The 21,417-nt window shown below is 41.3% G+C and overlaps 1 protein-coding gene across 1 annotated transcript; it reads left to right on the forward strand.

The window, feature by feature from the left end:
- Nucleotides 1–2,069: 2,069 nt before the first annotated feature.
- Nucleotides 2,070–19,809, forward strand: LOC117731932 (troponin T, fast skeletal muscle isoforms-like). The gene is made up of 17 exons (XM_034534502.1): nt 2,070–2,110; nt 3,749–3,789; nt 3,953–3,960; nt 4,542–4,550; nt 5,030–5,146; nt 6,826–6,843; nt 7,612–7,630; nt 7,765–7,810; nt 7,897–8,013; nt 10,456–10,533; nt 13,608–13,721; nt 14,242–14,354; nt 16,110–16,200; nt 16,719–16,759; nt 17,298–17,355; nt 17,621–17,661; nt 19,773–19,809. The coding sequence occupies exons 2-17, from the start codon at nt 3,770–3,772 to the stop codon at nt 19,807–19,809; spliced, it is 927 nt and encodes a 308-aa protein (XP_034390393.1). The 5' UTR covers nt 2,070–2,110; nt 3,749–3,769.
- The last annotated feature ends 1,608 nt before the right edge of the window (nt 19,810–21,417 follow it).

Raw genomic sequence — 21,417 nt, forward strand, 5'->3', positions numbered from 1 at the left:
GTATGTTGTTGATCCAGGCCTCTCTGAGAGCGTTCCAGGGCATCCTGGGGGACTGTTCACACATTGCGTCTAAAAGCTAAAGGCAGCCCGCCGTCATCCCTTCATCCTTTTATCCGAGGGGCTTGGGAGGTTGCGCTCCAGTCGTGCCTGCCGGTACTTAGCAACCACAACCTGCATGCTGCGGCGGCGAAGGCAACGACGAGGAAGTTGCGGTAATTTATCAGTTAATCCTCACTGAATAAACTAAAGTCAAAACAAAGATTAATGGTTTCCAGCACCCGTAAATCCCTCACAGCAGCTTTACTGCTCCGTTTGTCGGTTTGGATGACCTGTTTTTTGGCGTGAAAGTGGAACCTCGGGGTGCTGGGTTGGCGGTTCGATCCCCGGCCCATACTGCATGAGCGAGACTCTGAACCCCAAGTTGCTCCCCGGGGGGCTTCGAAGCAGCTCACTGCTCCTGAATGTTTAGGATGGGTTAAATGTAGAGTTGTAATGTATAAACCGGAATGTTTATGACGACTGCAATAAAGATTAGGTCGTACAGGTATTGGACCGATGTACCGAGGGAGTACCCAAGTTCTTTGACAAATAGTCCTTTCGTTCTGGAGATCCTCGTCGGCGGTTATGAGGTCACTGAGATGTTCAGGTTCTTTCAGGAACCTTCATAGGGCTGCAAGGACGGTTTCCTAATGGGCCATTGAATATCTCCTGCGCATGTTTGAGGTTCCACAACTATTACTGGAGTCCTTTAGAAGATTTATGGGGGTACTTGTGGGGTTCAGGAGAGCTTTCACAAGGCCATGTGTGATTTCCAGGTGTCCACAAGAGGAGTCTTTTGAGGTTTCTATTGGCAGCTCGAGAACAGGTCGCTCCTGAATGGGGCTCAAACTGGTTTTGAGGAGGTGTAAGGGTGTTTTTACAGTGTATCACTGCCTCAGTGGTTTGTCTCAGGTCGCCTGTAAAGCAGCAGCAACTCAATCAAACCACAGCTCTGTGTCAGAATGTGTGTGAACACATTGGACACACCCACATGTGGGAGCCCAAGACGCTGTGCTCCTTATCCTGTCATTGCAGCGCCCTCTGCTGGAAGGTCAGAGGATCGTTCTGGAATCACAGATCCTGCTTGTCAATCAAGTCGAGGAGTTTGCTGAATGATTCGTGCTGCAGCTTGTTTGGACTCACAGATGAAGGGAAAGGCATTAACAACAGATCACACTGATCCTCTGTCAGACGGGGGGTGGATTCAAGACTTCAACCCAATTGAATACAATCTGAAATGGAACAAAAATGAACTACAACCTTAATGTAACATAGATTTCATAGGTTAAATAACTAAAAGACACAGATACATATATATTATTAGAGACACTGTGTGGAAAGTCAAGCTGTCAAACACATTCAGCACAAATTTACACCAAATATTCTCACTTAAAAGTTTGATTTCAACTCATTGGAGCGTATTTTTCCTCTAATTTGTCCTAAACTGAGGCTGATAGCAGGAGGTGAACCGTTTGTGTGGAATCTCAGTTGTCAAATAATGTTGTTTCTGCTTGTTTTTAAGAACAAGTCTGAAGTATCTCCAGTGATTTCTGCACTTTTAATTGATTCTGTCAAGCCAGCTGGATACAACAAGCATTGGATGGATCAACATGACGCATTTACAGCTTAGACAGACACATTCTTCAGGTTCTTGTCCTGCTCCTGCATTATGTTTATGTATCTTAGTCCAGGATCACCACCTGCCTCGCTTCCCTGACGTCGTCCTCTCGGTCCCACTAGAAATGTGCTTGCCTTAAAATGCAGCTGCCCCAGAATAGCAACCTAAGGGGGATGGGGAGCGTCTTGGCTGCCCCCCTTCTCCAAACTTGAGCCTCCCACCTTAGCATTCGACCCTTCCATCTCCTTATTGAGTGCCACCGGTGGGAGGAGGGGGCACTGAAAGTCGCGGCCCTCGACCCGGCCTCGCCTCCAGGACGTCTCTCCAGCCAATGGGGAGGCCGAGCGGATCGCGTGTCACTATAACAGAAGGACATAATCAGGGCGGTAGGTTTGCAGAACCTTACAGCTAGTCTCGGCCAGCGAGGAGCTCACTTCTTTCAGCTTTTCTGAGGTAAGAGAGAGGAGAGAGTGAGTGAGTGAGTGAGTGAGTGAGTGGGTGAGTGAGTGAGTGGGTGGCAGAAGAGGATGCTCAAATGCAATGTTCCACCCCAAAAAGTGTCCACATGTGTTAAAATGACTGCCGCCGAGGTCAGGGGGTTAGACGGGAGCAGGCCTCCCTCTGGAGCCCAGAGAGAGTGAAGCTTCCCCCGTTGGACAGAAGTGGAGTTCGGTGTTTGATTGAAGCTGTTGTTCTTTAACACCTCGTGGTATCTCTGTATCTCCAACATCTTTTATTGAAGTGTATAATCTTAAAATATGACATGATTCAGGGGTTTTAAAAAGCTCTGGCGTCCTTGCTGTGGTCTTCAGAGGGCTTCTGTTGTGGTTTCGGTGCTGGTTTTGGTCCGAGTCCAGCGAGCCAGTGGAGCTTCATACCTGAAGGATTTACAGATGGCTTAAAGCCTTTGAAGCAGCTTTCCGCTTCAGGAGACAGAAGACGACACTAATGAGTTATGCAACATGCGGCGGTGAATGGTGTTGTTATTTCTGACATTGAAGTCGCGGGGGGGTTCACTTTGTTTTGCTTTGCTGGCCAATACGTTTGGTATTGTTGGCGATGCCCAACGATGAAGCTGTAAACTGGGCGTGGCGTGTAAACTTGAGGATGAACACTTTAACGTCTTGAACGGGAGCCAAAAAAACCTCCAGCCTTCCAAAACAACATCACGGTGTAAACACAAATTTGGAATTTACGAGGATCCAAAGAACAAATACGAGGAAGCCCTTTAGCGTTCGCCCTTTAGCGTTCGCCCTTTAGCGTTCGCAGCGGCTTTCGGGGTTTATTTTAATTCCTGAGCAAAAGGGGCCTCGGTCCGCGAGGAGCCTTCAGGGACGTGATTGAAGGAACCATGTGAGAGCAAGACAGCCAGATAAGGAGAGGGAGGTGGAATCATGGGTAATGGTCCTGGGGAAGGAACCCAATCTTTCGTGGTCGCCCCCGCCCCCCCTCACTCCTGAAACCGGATCTGGGAAACCGGGCAGCTGTCAGTTGGAAATAGTTGTGATGTCGGGACGCATTCGTGGGCGAACCTCATGCTAATTTGACTAATGGGAAACTAATCTGACATCTCATTGATTAAATCATCAAGACGTTCAGGTCGTGGGAGTTCATCGGTGCTCAGATCCAGTCTCGACTTTTACAGCTGGCAGCGATTATAAAGATAAAAAGTCTTTAACGCCTCGCTGCAGAGGGATGGGACCCTCCCCCCCCCCCCCCCCATTGAACTCCTCCATCAGCAGTTGGAAACAGACCGATGACATCAGTCTAAGTTGGGCTTCCTTCTCACTTATCGTCAGAGAAGCAGATTCAGCACCGAGGCTCCAATTTCATCCCAAAGTTTTAACGCTAATTATAAACCGATATTTGGGGATTTAATTTGACAAATTTGGGGAAGGATTTCGAACACAACATGATGAGGAACAAAAACATTTCCAGAGTTATTAATAAAGCTATGTCTTGTTGTCGGGGGTTAAATATGTGCAGGGCAGCAGGGTGGGGTCGGCGGCAGATATTTAAGACATCTGCAACTTAATCCCCGGCTATAAATACGGCAGACTGTAAGTCTCCTCTCTTCTCTTCTGCCTCCAGGTTGCAAAGTCCACTGTCACCATGTCCGACACCGAGGAAGTGTAAGTCTCACGTTCACCGATGTTCTAGTTGGACGACTCGAGGCCCAGAGACGCTCCTGGGCGGTTGAAAGCTCGATACTGTGAACATTGTCATGCATGAATTCTTACGCGCTGATATTTAGATTATTAATCAGAATTTCTTTGCCCTCTCTTTCTTTTGCAGCGATCAGGGTAAGTAGCGTCATTTTCACCCGTCATTTTCTTTTTCTTAATAACAAATGAAATCCCCCACATGTTAGGTGTCATGTACAGTCCGGAGTTCCATGCTAAATGAATCTGGTGTTTGCACTGGACCAATCCGTGTGTTCACAGGTTTGGCTTGACTCCCTCCAGATTCAAGTCGTGCAACAATGCTCTCTCTGATTTTAATAAAGCAAATCTGCTCTGATATCATCCTCCCCGCTGCTGCATGGTTGCAGGTTGCACCAATGCTGGCCATCAGGACAGTGTAAACCAAATAAAATAATGAGATCTCAAATAATACCAATGACAAGATAAAGCTGCACTGACCTGTTTGGACCACGAGTCCTGCAGCTCCGCATGTTCGGTCCTCCTGAGCGGACCAGCGCCTCAGATTTGAAGCTCTGCTCGGCCCAGGAGGACCGTGTTGTGTTTGCTAAGCATGGATCCCCAGTGTACCCAACATTTTGGGATCTATATTCTGTCAAAAAGAAATAAAAAATGGGTACAAACCGGGATCCTTTGATAACATTCTTCTGCTCCTTTCTTTGTTTTTCGGACGGGCCGTGCAGAATACGATGGTAAGACGTTAAATCCAATGTCACTGGTACTAATGCGTCGGTGTGGTTTTCGTAGCCTTCTTCCCACGCGGACCTGTCTGTGGCATGCTGGTTAACACTAACCGAGATAAACGAAAGGACGCAGGAGAGTCGATTGCATCGGGGTACATTCCGTCTCTTTTTTGCCTTCGACCACGCCGAGTTGTCTTCAGGAATCAATCTCATTTCATCCATCAATGACTGACCTTTTCCTTCCTGTAACTGCTTGCTGTCTCACATGCTTTAGCGCCATCCGGTGGCAGTTTCCTCCCCAAACTGCCACTGCCATGAACCTCCTCATATCTCACATCTTCCCACCCTCTCTTTTTCATCTACTCACACCCCCACCCCTCAACCACACTTCCCCGACCACCTCCTCCTTGTCAATCTCATGTTCTCTACTTGCTTTTATTAACCCTTTCACCACCCTTCCTCTCCCCTGGTGACTGCATGTTGTGTAGCCGTAGAAGAGGAAGTAGTAGAGGAAGTAGAGGTGGCCCCTGAGGCGGCTCCTGAGCCAGAACCAGAACCAGAGGTAGAGCCAGAACCAGAACCAGAGGCTGAGCCTGAGTATGAAGGTATGTGGTATGGAAGGGGGAAGGGGGTAGTCTATCGTCCTTTCCCAGGCGACAGGTGCGCTCCGAAGGCTGCAGCCAGCCAGACAGACCCACTAATCCTGACTGCACACATGCTCATCATGTCTGCTCACGCTAACGCTAGCTTCCCTTCACCGCTTGACCAAAAGTCAGAAGACAACCCGTTTAGTGCTCAAAGGGGCGCAGTTTGTATATCGATAGAAACCCGCGTTGAGATCATCGTACCCAAAGCATAATATTTGAAAGTCCATATTTTTGCACTATTCAATTCAATTCAGTTTATTTTAAATAGCCCAATATCACAAATTACGAATTTGCCTCTGAGGGCTTTAAAGCTCATGTTTTAGGCTGATATAGAGAGCCAAAGTCCTGCTCCACTATATATACGTTTAGCTTTTGTCCAGTTAGCTTATGTTCACTTAGCTTAAGTTCTCTTAGCTTGTGTTCCCTAACCTTAAATTCCGTTAGCTTACGTTGCCTTAGCTTTTTTACCGTTAGCTTTTTTACCGTTAGCTCATGTTCCCTTAGATTTAATTCCCTTAAAATCCTTTCAGAGATACCAAAGTGTATTATTATTATAGATTCGCTGCTTATGAAAAATAACAACCTCTTTTGTATAAACTCAATCTCACAAGCTAACGTGACTTACTTTAGTTAGAAGTTGAAAGAATACAATCATACTCTAAAAAGAAAAGTGCTGCAAATATATCAAGACATGCACAGAGTGCTAGTAAATTAGCCTAGCATACTAAATGCTAACATGTTGGCGTTCGTAGTGTACAAAGATATGAACTGCTAACACAAATTATTTGAGGGCTTAAATTCGTAAAACGGACAAACTTTGGCCTCTTCTATCAGTCTAATTCCACTTCTACTACTGTTCCACATGTACTCTGAGTACCTCTATTTGGATTACATGGTTGCTTTCTAATTATTTTTGAATTCTTATGAAGTTTAACATTAGATTAAATACATATTATGTAAGATGGTGTTTCAGATTTCAACCTTTTCTGAATGTGCCATACCATCTTATATTACGCTCACAAGATGGTGGAAAGTCGGTGTTGCGAACACGTGTTTTGTTGCGTACTAAATTTATGGTTTGATGCCAAACTTGACACCTATAAGCTGTAATATGCAGCCAAACGTATACTCCGACTTTCCAGCTTTACTTTGACTTTGTTTTGAATTGCATGTGAATTCAGGTGCGATTGTTAAAGGAATCCTACTGTTGAGCTGTTTGAAGGTGAAACTGTGACTTCAACATTATCTTTTGAATATCTGTTATGGAAATTCTCAAATATTGGCTTTTGATTGACCTCAATCTGCAACGAGACCTTTATATGAAACAGTCTTATAGTACAGGCTTTTACATATAAACGTCCGTGCTGTATATGTATATTTTGACATGTTTTAGCCTCCGTGGTATTACGTGACTGTTGTACAGATGGAATTAGTGCCATGAAAATGTACATAATGCAAATTGTAAGCCACTTCCTGTATTTGTTTGTGCTGGCCTCTGAATATCGGCTATTATTTGAGAATTTACAGTTATTACATTGTGTAGTTTCTCTGTGGTAAACTGCTGTGCTGCTCTCAGAGCTGTTGCTAACGCTTTTTGTCTATTCTGCTTTTTCGTTTTGGATGCTTGCTGCATGCAGAGACCTTGGAAGAGGAAGGTATGTTTATATGGAAAAAAATAGATCACAAAACTTCTGATGAATCTGTCATTCTGGTTTTGGGAGATCTGCACCTCAGGGGGAACGCCTGCTGTTCACTCACAAAATGTTTTCATCTGTCTGTCAAAAAAAACACTAAATCCATCTCGCTGCCCAAACTGGGAGAGAGTTTGACATTTTAGAACAAAAACAAAACCCCATTATAACAAAAAAAGCCTTATTGAACAAGTGTTGAGATGCTGGCGGAGAGCAAGGGTGATCGGATATGAGACGCTAACCCGTGCTTTAGACCCGCGTTGCACTCGTCCTCTGCATGGCATGGAACACAGAACCAATCGGGGGGCACTCTGTCTTGCTTGTGTAAAATGGTTTTGGGGTCAAGCCAAATAACCAACACCACACATATCATACGGTACATAGATGTCACAGTTTATTTAGACAAAGTAGCTTTTTCTTTCTGTCTTTTTTTAAGAAAACTAATAGTTGTAGTTTTGTAATAATTCACCACTGTGTTATCTGTAACTCTACTCACAGCTAGATGGTTCTTTGATATCAATGTGTTTCCTTTTTCATACGTGTGTCATGTGTTTGTTCTGACAGTGTTTACCTGTTGTCCTAACACTAATTTGAGCACTGACACTACAATGTGTCACGTAGAGCCAAAACCCAACCATCAGTTTTAACCATGTGATGCCTGAGAGAAAGTGAAACCATCTGGTTCTAACCCCATGACATGTACTTGTCCCCTCTCCATTTCCTAACCTGCAGAGGAGAAGCCAAAGTTCAAGTAAGTTTCCTTCTCGTGCACTTCACATGATTTCTGCAGACATTTCCCACCCGAGGCGTTGGGCTGAGAAGAAAGAAAGAAAAACAAACAATATTACATCAGTGCACTTCATGTGACAACTGTCCCTCCTTCAGGCCGAGCGCTCCAAAGATACCCGATGGGGAGAAAGTGGACTTTGATGTAAGTGGACCTGAAGGGACGGCGTGGGGGGCGACTTGAGTGTTTGTGTTCAGGCTGAAGGCTGAAGGCTTCTTCTCTGTACACAGGACATCCAGAAGAAGCGTCAGAACAAGGACCTGGTGGAGCTGCAGGGCCTGATCGATGCCCACTTTGAGTGCAGGAAGAAAGAAGAGGAGGAGCTGATCGGCCTGAAGGACAGGATTGTGAGTCTTCACGTCACGCGTCCAGGGGAACCGATTTCAGCCCAGCGTCATGGCAGCTGGTGAAATGGTCAAGAAATGTAGTACGAAGATGAACCGATAGGAAGTCAATTAGGAACGAGATGCATCCACGTCAGAACGAGTGACTTTATGATCTCCAAAAAGACGACTAATGTTGGTTTAGTGGTCTAAACCTAACTGTTGTTGTTGTTGTTGTCTAAACCTAACTGTTGGTGTTGTTGTCTAAACCTAACTGTTGTTGTTGTTGTCTAAACCTAACTGTTGGTGTTGTTGTCTAAACCTAACCGTTGTTGTTGTTGTCTAAACCTAACTGTTGTTGTTGTAGTCTAAACCTAACTGTTGTTGTTGTTGTCTAAACCTAACTGTTGTTGTTGTTGTTGTCTAAACCTAACTGTTGGTGTTGTTGTCTAAACCTAACCTAACTGTTGTTGTTGTTGTCTAAACCTAACCGTTGGTTTTGTTGTCTAAACCTAACTCTTGTTGTTGTTGTCTAAACCTAACTGTTGTTGTTGTCTAAACCTAACTGTTGGTTTTGTTGTCTAAACCTAACTGTTGGTGTTGTTGTCTAAACCTAACTGTTGTTGTTGTCTAAACCTAACTGTTGTTGTTGTTGTCTAAACCTAACTGTTGGTGTTGTTGTCTAAACCTAACTGTTGTTGTTGTCTAAACCTAACTGTTGTTGTTGTTGTCTAAACCTAACTGTTGTTGTTGTTGTCTAAACCTAACTGTTGGTGTTGTTGTCTAAACCTAACCTAACTGTTGTTGTTGTTGTCTAAACCTAACCGTTGGTTTTGTTGTCTAAACCTAACTCTTGTTGTTGTTGTCTAAACCTAACTGTTGGTGTTGTTGTCTAAACCTAACCTAACTGTTGTTGTTGTCTAAACCTAACCGTTGGTTTTGTTGTCTAAACCTAACTCTTGTTGTTGTTGTCTAAACCTAACTGTTGTTGTTGACTAAACCTAACTGTTGGTTTAGTTGTCTAAACCTAACTGTTGGTGTTGTTGTCTAAACCTAACTGTTGGTTTAGTTGTCTAAACCTAACCGTTGTTGTTGTCTAAACCTAACTGTTGGTGTTGTTGTCTAAACCTAACTGTGGTTGTTATTGTCTAAACCTAACTGTTGGTTTTGTTGTCTAAACCTAACTGTTGGTGTTTTTGTCTAAACCTAACTGTGGTTGTTGTTGTCTAAACCTAACTCTTGTTGTTATTGTCTAAACCTAACTGTTGGTTTTGTTGTCTAAACCTAACTGTTGTTGTTGTTGTCTAAACCTAACTGTTGTTGTTGTTGTTGTCTAAACCTAACTCTTGTTGTTGTTGTCTAAACCTAACTGTTGGTGTTGTTGTCTAAACCTAACCTAACTGTTGTTGTTGTCTAAACCTAACCGTTGGTTTTGTTGTCTAAACCTAACTCTTGTTGTTGTTGTCTAAACCTAACTGTTGGTTTAGTTGTCTAAACCTAACTGTTGGTGTTGTTGTCTAAACCTAACTGTTGGTTTAGTTGTCTAAACCTAACCGTTGTTGTTGTTGTCTAAACCTAACTGTTGGTGTTGTTGTCTAAACCTAACTGTTGGTGTTTTTGTCTAAACCTAACTGTTGTTGTTGTTGTCTAAACCTAACTGTTGGTGTTTTTGTCTAAACCTAACTGTGGTTGTTGTTGTCTAAACCTAACTCTTGTTGTTGTTGTCTAAACCTAACTGTTGGTTTAGTTGTCTAAACCTAACCGTTGTTGTTGTTGTCTAAACCTAACTGTTGGTGTTGTTGTCTAAACCTAACTGTTGGTGTTTTTGTCTAAACCTAACTGTTGTTGTTGTTGTCTAAACCTAACTGTTGGTGTTTTTGTCTAAACCTAACTGTGGTTGTTGTTGTCTAAACCTAACTCTTGTTGTTATTGTCTAAACCTAACTGTTGGTTTTGTTGTCTAAACCTAACTGTTGTTGTTGTTGTCTAAACCTAACTGTTGTTGTTGTTGTTGTCTAAACCTAACTGTTGGTTTTGTTGTCTAAACCTAACTGTTGTTGTTGTTGTCTAAACCTAACTGTTGTTGTTGTTGTTGTCTAAACCTAACTGTTGGTTTTGTTGTCTAAACCTAACTGTTGGTTTTGTTGTCTAAACCTAACTGTTGTTGTTGTTGTCTAAACCTAACTGTTGGTGTTGTTGTCTAAACCTAACTGTTGGTGTTGTTGTCTAAACCTAACTGTTGTTGTTGTTGTCTAAACCTAACTGTTGGTAAATAAGTGCTTATGTTGCCATAACTTAACATAACTTTGTTTTTTATCGTAAAGTTTGGTCGCGGGTCACAAACGAACTGGACAATTTGTGTCCCTGTGCACAGATTTAAATTTTAATGTAACAAAAAATGTCCTCACAATGTTTTTATGTGCCAACGATAAAATAAATGAATTTTATTGTTTTGTTTTCTCTGCAGGAAAAGCGTCGCGCTGAGAGAGCCGAGCAGCAGAGAGTCCGCGCTGAGAAGGAGAAGGAGCGCCAGGTCAGACGGGAGGTCAGTGGTTCTCCTTCTACCCTTCTACCTTAAACCTTAAACCCTTCTACCCTTCTACCTTAAACCCTTCTACCTTAAACCCTTCTACCTTAAACCCTTCTACCGTAAACCCTTCTACCTTAAACCATTCTACCTTAAACCCTTCTACCGTAAACCCTTCTACCCTTCTACCTTAAACCTTAAACCCTTCTACCCTTCTACCTTAAACCCTTCTACCTTAAACCCTTCTACCGTAAACCCTTCTACCTTAAACCATTCTACCTTAAACCCTTCTACCGTAAACCCTTCTACCCTTCTACCTTAAACCCTTCTACCGTAAACCCTTCTACCCTTCTACCTTAAACCCTTCTACCCTTCTACCTTAAACCCTTCTACCGTAAACCCTTCTACCCTTCTACCTTAAACCCTTCTACCTTAAACCCTTCTACCTTAAACCCTTCTACCTTAAACCCTTCTACCGTAAACCCTTCTACCCTTCTACCTTAAACCCTTCTACCGTAAACCCTTCTACCTTAAACCCGTCTACCTTTCTACCTTAAACCCTTCTACCTTAAACCCTTCTACCGTAAACCCTTCTACCGTAAACCCTTCTACCTTAAACCCTTCTACCTTAAACCCTTCTACCGTAAACCCTTCTACCCTTCTACCTTAAACCCTTCTACCGTAAACCCTTCTACCTTAAACCCGTCTACCTTTCTACCTTAAACCCTTCTACCTTAAACCCTTCTACCGTAAACCCTTCTACCGTAAACCCTTCTACCTTAAACCCTTCTACCCTTCTACCTTAAACCCTTCTACCGTAAACCCTTCTACCTTAAACCCTTCTACCCTTCTACCTTAAACCCTTCTACCTTAAACCCTTCTACCGTAAACCCTTCTACCTTAAACCATTCTACCTTAAACCCTTCTACCGTAAACCCTTCTACCCTTCTACCTTAAACCCTTCTACCTTAAACCCTTCTACCTTAAACCCTTCTACCGTAAACTCTTTTACCTTAAACCCTTCTACCTTAAACCCTTCTACCTTAAACCCTTCTACCGTAAACCCTTCTACCCTTCTACCTTAAACCCTTCTACCTTAAACCCTTCTACCCTTCTACCTTAAACCCTTCTACCTTAAACCCTTCTACCTTAAACCCTTCTACCGTAAACCCTTCTACCTTAAACCCTTCTACCTTAAACCCTTCTACCGTAAACCCTTCTACCCTTCTACCTTAAACCCTTCTACCGTAAACCCTTCTACCTTAAACCCTTCTACCGTAAACCCTTCTACCGTTAACCCTTCTACCTTAAACCCTTCTACCCTTCTACCTTAAACCCTTCTACCGTAAACCCTTCTACCTTAAACCCTTCTACCCTTCTACCTTAAACCCTTCTACCTTAAATCCTTCTACCGTAAACCCTTCTACCTTAAACCATTCTACCTTAAACCCTTCTACCGTAAACCCTTCGACCCTTCTACCTTAAACCCTTCTACCTTAAACCCTTCTACCGTAAACCCTTCTACCCTTCTACCTTAAACCCTTCTACCTTAAACCCTTCTACCCTTCTACCTTAAACCCTTCTACCTTAAACCCTTCTACCTTAAACCCTTCTACCGTAAACCCTTCTACCTTAAACCCTTCTACCTTAAACCCTTCTACCGTAAACCCTTCTACCTTAAACCCTTCTACCTTAAACCCTTCTACCTTAAACCCTTCTACCTTAAACCCTTCTACCTTAAACCCTTCTACCCTTCTACCTTAAACCCTTCTACCGTAAACCCTTCTACCTTAAACCTGTCTACCTTTCTACCTTAAACCCTTCTACCTTAAACCCTTCTACCTTAAACCCTTCTACCGTAAACCCTTCTACCGTTAACCCTTCTACCTTAAACCCTTCTACCCTTCTACCTTAAACCCTTCTACCGTAAACCCTTCTACCTTAAACCCGTCTACCTTTCTACCTTAAACCCTTCTACCTTAAACCCTTCTACCTTAAACCCTTCTACCGTAAACCCTTCTACCGTTAACCCTTCTACCTTAAACCCTTCTACCCTTCTACCTTAAACCCTTCTACCGTAAACCCTTCTACCTTAAACCCTTCTACCCTTCTACCTTAAACCCTTCTACCTTAAACCCTTCTACCGTAAACCCTTCTACCTTAAACCATTCTACCTTAAACCCTTCTACCGTAAACCCTTCTACCCTTCTACCTTAAACCCTTCTACCGTAAACCCTTCTACCCTTCTACCTTAAACCCTTCTACCTTAAACCCTTCTACCCTTCTACCTTAAACCCTTCTACCTTAAACCCTTCTACCGTAAACCCTTCTACCTTAAACCCTTCTACCTTAAACCCTTTTACCGTAAACCCTTCTACCCTTCTACCTTAAACCCTTCTACCTTAAACCCTTCTACCTTAAACCCTTCTACCGTAAACCCTTCTACCTTAAACCCTTCTACCTTAAACCCTTCTACCGTAAACCCTTCTACCTTAAACCCTTCTACCTTAAACCCTTCTACTTTAAACCCTTCTACCGTAAACCCTTCTACCGTAAACCCTTCTACCGTAAACCCTTCTACCTTAAACCCTTCTACCTTAAACCCTTCTACCGTAAACCCTTCTACCCTTCTACCTTAAACCCTTCTACCTAAAACCCTTCTACCCTTCTACCTTAAACCCTTCTACCGTAAACCCTTCTACCCTTCTACCTTAAACCCTTCTACCTTAAACCCTTCTACCGTAAACCCTTCTACCTTAAACCCTTCTACCTAAAACCCTTCTACCCTTCTACCTTAAACCCTTCTACCGTAAACCCTTCTACCCTTCTACCTTAAACCCTTCTACCGTAAACCCTTCTACCCTTCTACCCTTCTACCTTAAACCCTTCTACCGTAAACCCTTCTACCCTTCTACCTTAAACCCTTCTACCCTTCATCCCTTCTACCCTTAAACCCTTCTACCTTAAACCCTTCTACCCTTCTACCTTAAACCCTTCTACCTTAAACCCTTCTACCTTAAACCCTTCTACCCTTCATCCCTTGAATCGGACTCGGAGGTCTCACTCTGTTTCATTTTCTTGGTGTGAACCAGGAGGAGAGGCGGATCAGAGAAGAGAGTGACATCAAGAAGAAGCATGACGACGACGCCAAGAAGAAGTCGGCTCTGACCAGCATGGGCTCCAACTACAGCAGCCACCTGCAGAAGGTCAGTACACGGGGTACTGCCCGCTAGGAGTCGTAGTAGTAAAAATATAACATGTAAAACTCTAACACAGCATCTAATGAGTAGTTTTACTCATAATACTTACACACTTTTGTTTAAGTAAGGTTTTGAAGGCAGTACTTTTACTGTATTTTAATTGCGGTATTGATACTTTGACCTTTTCTTAAGTAAAAGTAGGAATACCATCTTTGAATACTCCATTGCAAGCAAAAGTCCCGAATTGAACTATTATGAACTAAATGTGCTCTAAGTATCAAAAGTGAAAGTACTCATTATGCAGAAAATGCGATATTATTTTTCAGAATACACGTTTTAATGCTGTAGTTGGTCAACGTGCAGCCTTTGAGATACTTTGTATCATGTCGGGCAAACATTTATGTAAACAGTAACAGAAAGTGTCGAATGAATGTAGTGAAGTACAAAGTAGTATTACATGGAAATACCAAAGTACTTAGTTACAGTTCTTCTCCTGAAAGTTAAGCTGTACAATCCCTCTGAACAGGCCGACCAGAAGAGAGGAGGAAAGAAAGAGACTGAGAGAGAGAAGAAGAAGAAGATCCTGGCCTCCAGACGCAAGCAGCTGAACATCGACCACCTGAACGAAGACAAGCTGAAGTACGACGGCAACTCAGGATCCACGCTTCACTCTTAGAAACACTTCACTCTTAGAAACACTTCACTATTACAAACACTTTACTCTTAGAAACACTTCACTCTTAGAAACACTTCACTATTAGAAACACTTCACTCTTAGAAACACTTCACTCTTAGAAACACTTCACTCTTAGAAACACTTCACTATTACAAACACTTCACTATTACAAACACTTTACTCTTAGAAACACTTCACTCTTAGAAACACTTCACTCTTAGAAACACTTCACTCTTAGAAACACTTCACTATTACAAACACTTTACTCTTAGAAACACTTCACTCTTAGAAACACTTCACTATTACAAACACTTCACTCTTAGAAACACTTCACTATTACAAACACTTTACTCTTAGAAACACTTCACTCTTAGAAACACTTCACTCTTAGAAACACTTCACTCTTAGAAACACTTCACTATTACAAACACTTTACTCTTAGAAACACTTCACTCTTAGAAACACTTCACTATTACAAACACTTCACTCTTAGAAACACTTCACTATTACAAACACTATTACAAACACTTCACTCTTAGAAACACTTTACTCTTAGAAACACTTCACTATTAGAAACACTTCACTATTACAAACACTATTACAAACACTTCACTCTTAGAAACACTTTACTCTTAGAAACACTTTACTCTTAGAAACACTTCACTATTACAAACACTTTACTCTTAGAAACACTTCACTCTTACAAACACTTCACTCTTAGAAACACTTCACTCTTAGAAACACTTTACTCTTAGAAACACTTCACTCTTAGAAACACTTTACTCTTAGAAACACTTCACTCTTAGAAACACTTTACTCTTAGAAACACTTCACTATTAGAAACACTTCACTATTACAAACACTATTACAAACACTTCACTCTTAGAAACACTTTACTCTTAGAAACACTTCACTATTACAAACACTTTACTCTTAGAAACACTTCACTCTTACAAACACTTCACTCTTAGAAACACTTTACTCTTAGAAACACTTTACTCTTAGAAACACTTTACTCTTAGAAACACTTCACTCTTAGAAACACTTCACTCTTAGAAACACTTCACTCTTACAAACACTTCACTCTTAGAAACACTTTACTCTTAGAAACACTTTACTCTTAGAAACACTTCACTCTTACAAACACTTCACTCTTAGAAACACTTTACTCTTAGAAACACTTTACTCTTAGAAACACTTCACTCTTACAAACACTTCACTCTTAGAAACACTTCACTATTACAAACACTATTACAAACACTTCACTCTTAGAAACACTTCACTCTTACAAACACTTCACTCTTAGAAACACTTCACTATTACAAACACTATTACAAACACTTCACTCTTAGAAACACTTTACTCTTAGAAACACTTTACTCTTAGAAACACTTCACTATTACAAACACTTCACTATTACAAACACTTCACTATTACAAACACTATTACAAACACTTTACTCTTAGAAACACTTCACTCTTACAAACACTTCACTCTTAGAAACACTTCACTCTTACAAACACTTTACTCTTAGAAACACTTCACTCTTACAAACACATCACTCTTAGAAACACTTTACTCTTAGAAACACTTCACTCTTAGAAACACTTTACGATTACGCTTCACTCTTAGAAACACTTTACGATTACGCTTCACTCTTAGAACCGCGTCACTCTTGGAACCGCTTCCCTCTCAGAGACGTTGCTCTTGTGTTTCAGGGATAAGATCTCCGAGCTGCATGAATGGATGACCCAGCTGGAGTCTGAGAAGTTCGACCACATGGAAAGACTGAAGAGGCAGAAATACGAGGTACCGTAACGATGAAAACTGTCAACAACAGAAAGTTGGTGTTGAATTTCTGGTTATAATTCATCATTTTGCTATTTTATTGATTTTAAGTGTGTTTATTATTAATCGTCCCTGATTCAAATCATGATTTTTACCGTTTTTTATTTCTGAAAATACGTCAGAAAAGGTTTTGTATATATATATATATATATATATATATACAGTATATATTATTTTATATATATATATTATTATATATTTATATATATATATATTTACGTATATATAATTAAATATATATATATATATATATATATATATATAAAAATAAATACGAAATGCATATAATTAACAGATTCATCCACAGATTTGTCCTCGGTATGGACTCTGATTTCTGCACCCCCAAGAATCCACACTCTTCTCAGTCTGTACCAGCTGTTTGTTGTTGTTGTTGTTGTTGTTGTTGATAATGAAGGTGAGCATCCAGCCGAGCGAACCTCCGGGTTTGAACCCTCGATATGCTCTTTGGTTCCCTCCAGGTTACCACCCTGCGTAAGAGAGTGGAAGAGCTCAGTAAATTGTAAGTAGCGCTGAGAAGCAGGGACGCTACGTGGCTCGCTGCATGTTGGCATGGCAACCACAGCGCCCCCCCCTGGCCGAGAGGAGGCGAGACACCACCCGGAAAAAAAGAAAGGAAAGAAAACCGAGAGAGGGAACTGAAGAGTGTGTTTTCCTAAAGTGACACCTGGACATCCGCTGTAGAAAAAGTCAATTAGACGGTTACATTAATTTTTTTAATTTAATTTGACTATTTTGCTTTAAGTAAACAAAAACAGTCTCCAAGTCTCTGAATGCTCAATTAACCAAAACAAAGTACTTCAGTTCAAACGTAAGGAAACTCTTCTATTCTTGTTTTGCGCATTGTGAAGTGTTGTAATTCAAACACACAGGAAACCTTTCGACCTTTACCTGTGAGGACGCTGTCCCTTTAAGGACGTCTAGTCGTTCTTCTTGCTGTCATTTGGTCAGCGATGTCATTTTTGGAACCAGACTCTTCCAGTTGAAGTGGACGTAAACGTGGCGTGGAGCTCCTCCACGTTCCGGTCTGGATGTTTCAGTTATAGCATCACAGAGCCCGGGGTCAGGGGTCAGGGGTGTGAGCGAGCGCTCCGACAGGTAAGTGGGACTTTTCCCCGTCGAGTCTCTAAAACATGTCCACGTTTCTCAACGACGATCAGATTGTTTAAGATGGAGTTATTTACGTCCTGGATCTTAAACACTCTACGGTTATAAATCACAAAGGAAGCACCGATCACATGCTTCGGCCGCCATCTTGGTTTCCCATGATGCCTCAGCCCACGGAGCCGGTTGAAGGGGAGCAGAGGGGGAAGTCCTTTTCCTCGGAGGTAAATGTGTTAAAGCTGCTGCTGTCGTCTTGCAGGTGCTCACGTTCAGGAACCGCATCGATGAGCTGCAGAAGCAGTAAGTACGGTGGGCCGGTGGGCTCCTCCTCCAAAACGTAACCCCCCAACCGTCGTGTGAAACCTTTTCTTTAATCCCAAAATGAAGCGTCGCTTCATGGCAGTTTATGGCACAAAACCTTCCCTCCGTCGGGGCTGTTTTATGTTCTTAATTCGATGTAAACTGGATTTTGGAAAGGCAGATGTTTTCATGACGGAGAAGATGTGTAGCTTCTTTAAAACCGTTTTGTTTAGAAGTTTCAACGTGATGTAGCGGCCCGAGATCTGAAGAGGTCATGTTGTCATGTCACGTTCGTCAGTTGTTTATAGCAAATTATAGTGGTTCTGTAGTCAAAAGTTACAACAAACATTTATGCAATTTTAAAATGTCATAGTTATACTTTATAGCTGGCTAAAATGGTTAGATTGACAGTGAAAAAGTCATCTATATTCACTAGCTAACGCGGAAAAGAAGCTGGCTAACTAGCTAACGTAGAAAACGAATGTTAAAAGTTACAAAACATTAAAAAGAATGTTAGCTGACCAGCTAATATGGTGAGATTGATCATGAAAACTCAGTCAGACTCACTAGCTAACGTAGAAAATGTAGAAAGTATAACTAAACGGAAGTTTTGTTAATACATTTTATACGTACGGCGCTTTAAAGGGTTCTCGAGGCGCTTTTACGTGGTAAAAACCAACAATAGACATATGACTTAAGAGTAATAAATGTTTAATTTTATTCTCCTGATAAAACATCTGACAAATATTTGTGGTAGAAAAGACAAACTGGAAATTCATGCAAATGGTTTGCTGAATTGACTGAAGATATATATATATATATATTTGTTAGCTTGATTTAGCAATCTGTGAGCATATCTTTCCATTTTCTTTTCGTCAGATATGTGTTGTTTATCTTTTGTTCATAACATCCCGTGTTACGTTTCATTCATAACTGGTAACATACTGGTATCACACCAGTGTCTGCTGTGGGGAGCGTTCCCTGGCGTTCTCTGAAAAAGCATCGACAACCCTCTCAACAGTTAGACCGGCCAATGAAATGTACACAGTGGAAACTCTTTGAAAAAGTAAAAAACATAATCATTTAATTAAGTGCAATTATGAGCCGAAATGGTGCGACCTTTTTCAGCGTAAAGGTCGGGCGCTGCTCCTCATGCTGACCCTTTCACTTCGTTGTGTGTGAGCGCGATTACAACGTAACGTTAACGGGAAGCTGGCGGCTGTCGGACTCGTAGCGGTTCGTGCAGGTAAGCGCTGCACGGGTGTGTGTTCGATTCCTGCCTGAACTTCAACACGTCAACAGAGACGGATGCTTTTTTGTTGTTGCCTTTTTGCATGTAGTTTCAAGTCTTATTGAAAAAGTTAAGCATGTAAAAATGACGTTGTTGGTATTATTTCTCTCTCTGATTACGTTTTAATATAAGCCGTTTAAAAATATAAGAATTTAACATTATCTCAAGCTTTATTTTATTCCATTAAATTAAATATATCTTCGTTGTTCATTTACAATTTTATTATTCTGACTGTTGCAGGTACACGTTAACCGTGCGGGAGCGAGTTGTTAGCTACGTTAGCTACCCAGAGAGTTTGCACCATCGGTTAAATATGCAAACCCCAAAAAAATTTGAAGAATTAATTCTCATATCGAGATTAGGAAATATATGCGAACTAGATGGAGTGTTTTAGCTGCTTTCTACGTCAGTTAGCATCTCGGACGTCAGAACAAACTGGACTTTTGTGTTTGAATTAAAACGCTTTTCCCTTTTTGGGCCGTTAAGCATCCATTCAATTAGACTTTTAGTTTGACATCCCACGTTTCGTGGACCTTTGAAGGGCGGCTGCCGTACATGTCGGATAGGTTTTAATGTAAATCACAAATTAAAAGATTCAAACCCTACAAACTAAATTGTGATTATCTCTGGTGGAGAAAGTATATTTTCTGAAAGGATTTCGGACGACGTCCTAGCAGACGCGCTAATAGCTTAGCCGATTCCTGATCCATAGACCTTTCTTCATGTAAGGTGCCTTAAAGCAAGGCACCAAACCCCGAGGTGTGAATTGGTGTTGAACGAAAAGCCGTCAACAGTTTTTGTATTTTCTCCCGTCTTACAGCAGCAAGAAGGGAGCGGCCGCCCGCCGCAGGAAGTAGACGGTCTCAGGAAAGCGCGCCGCGATCGCCCGGACACACGCCGGACGAAGCAACGCACGCGGCCGCGAAGGTCGGAGTCCAGAAGAAGAAGCCGGTAACGCTGAGGTGGACTTCAACCGGAGTCCTGGTCCACCAAACCGGGAGCTTTGAGCTGCTGTTCAATCGGAATAAAAGTAAACAAAAAAAGAGAACAACCCGTTTCACGATTCCTCGCCCGCCGCTGTCTTGGTTCTCAGAATTTTTGTAAATAAAGTGTGACTCTTCAAGCCATGTCTGTAGAGCTGTTGTCATTCAGAAACCAATAAAGTTCAGTATTTTTCAGACAGTCGTTTGTTCAACACGGTTTTCTAACTGCAGAGTTGAATCGAACTTAGTCGGCTAAAAATATTAAAGCTCTGCATTTAATAACTCCCACAAAGTCTCAAAAGTTCTTTATTTCATCCAAAAGGGAATGTTTTGGGCTTCATAATGTTCTTTGTTTTCTTATATATATATATATATATATATATATATATATATATATATATATATATAAAAATATATAACGTTTTCTCAGATTAATCAGATGTTCTGATTAATATTTCATCATTACTCTTTATTAGAAGCATTTTTTAGAGGCTTTAATCCAGTAATTCTTAAGTGTCGCCCCCTGGTGGGGACAACAGGTGAGTGCACACCTGTGTTCAGGTCTATGACGCCCAACATGGAGCTGGTTCTCACATCTGTGATGATTTTAGTTGGATTGGAAAAATACTCATAAACTATAAATAAGTATGAATAATCACGCTGGGAGCGTTTGTTATTATTGATGAAACATAAATAACTCCCAAAAGACCAAAACAACAACAAAGAGAGTCAACAACCCGTCTTCCCCTCATTATGCAGACAGACATTTTGTCAAAGTAATAAAAATCTAAATGAAATTAATGACGGCTTCATTCCATTTAGCTGCTTTTCATCTGAATACGATTTAAATAAATAGATCTGATTCTGACTAGAAGTAAGTATGTATTATTCATCACTTTAATGACCTTATATAAGACTTTAAATACTCATTGATAGTTTAAGTAGAACTATAAAATAAACAACGCCATATTCTTTATATCACTTGTAAGTTGCATCACGTTGTGTTTCCTCATATATATAAATACACACATTTATAATACAATATAGCATGTTTCTGGTAATTTAATTAATAAAAAGTCCACATGGGGTTTTATAGTCGTGTGAATTAAATACTTTTTCTTCATTTAATTAAGAACAAATTGAGATTTGATCACAATAGCGTTCCACTGAAGGAAAATGAATTATGTTTTGTTAAATATATTTTAAACGTCTCACGTGATCCAACCAACAAATATTATAAAGATCTGAAGGATCCTAAAATATTCAGATGAGTTTAAAATCAGTTCCTCATTTCTAATCCATAAAAACATGTGAAGTGTATTTAACAGAATAAACATGTCGACTCAAATAAAAAGAACCGCCTGCAGTTCTTCGAGCGGCCGCTCGGGGGCGCTGCTGCTCCTCCGTGAAGCTCGTTGAGGACGAACCAGAGAGAGTTGTTCCTCGTGGTCTGAGAGTCCTTCAGGTGCCTTTCTACTGAGG

This window comes from Cyclopterus lumpus, chromosome 6 (assembly GCF_009769545.1).
Source record: "Cyclopterus lumpus isolate fCycLum1 chromosome 6, fCycLum1.pri, whole genome shotgun sequence".
Taxonomy (NCBI): domain Eukaryota; kingdom Metazoa; phylum Chordata; class Actinopteri; order Perciformes; family Cyclopteridae; genus Cyclopterus; species Cyclopterus lumpus.

What these genes read in the sequence shown, in the direction of transcription:
- LOC117731932 (XM_034534502.1), top strand. Translation starts at nt 3,770, where the DNA reads ATGTCCGACACCGAGGAAGT. An exon ending in AGCGCCAGGTCAGACGGGAG is followed by an intron (nt 10,534 to 13,607) that starts GTCAGTGGTTCT and finishes GGTGTGAACCAG; the next exon opens with GAGGAGAGGCGGATCAGAGA. An exon ending in TGAAGAGGCAGAAATACGAG is followed by an intron (nt 16,201 to 16,718) that starts GTACCGTAACGA and finishes GGTTCCCTCCAG; the next exon opens with GTTACCACCCTGCGTAAGAG.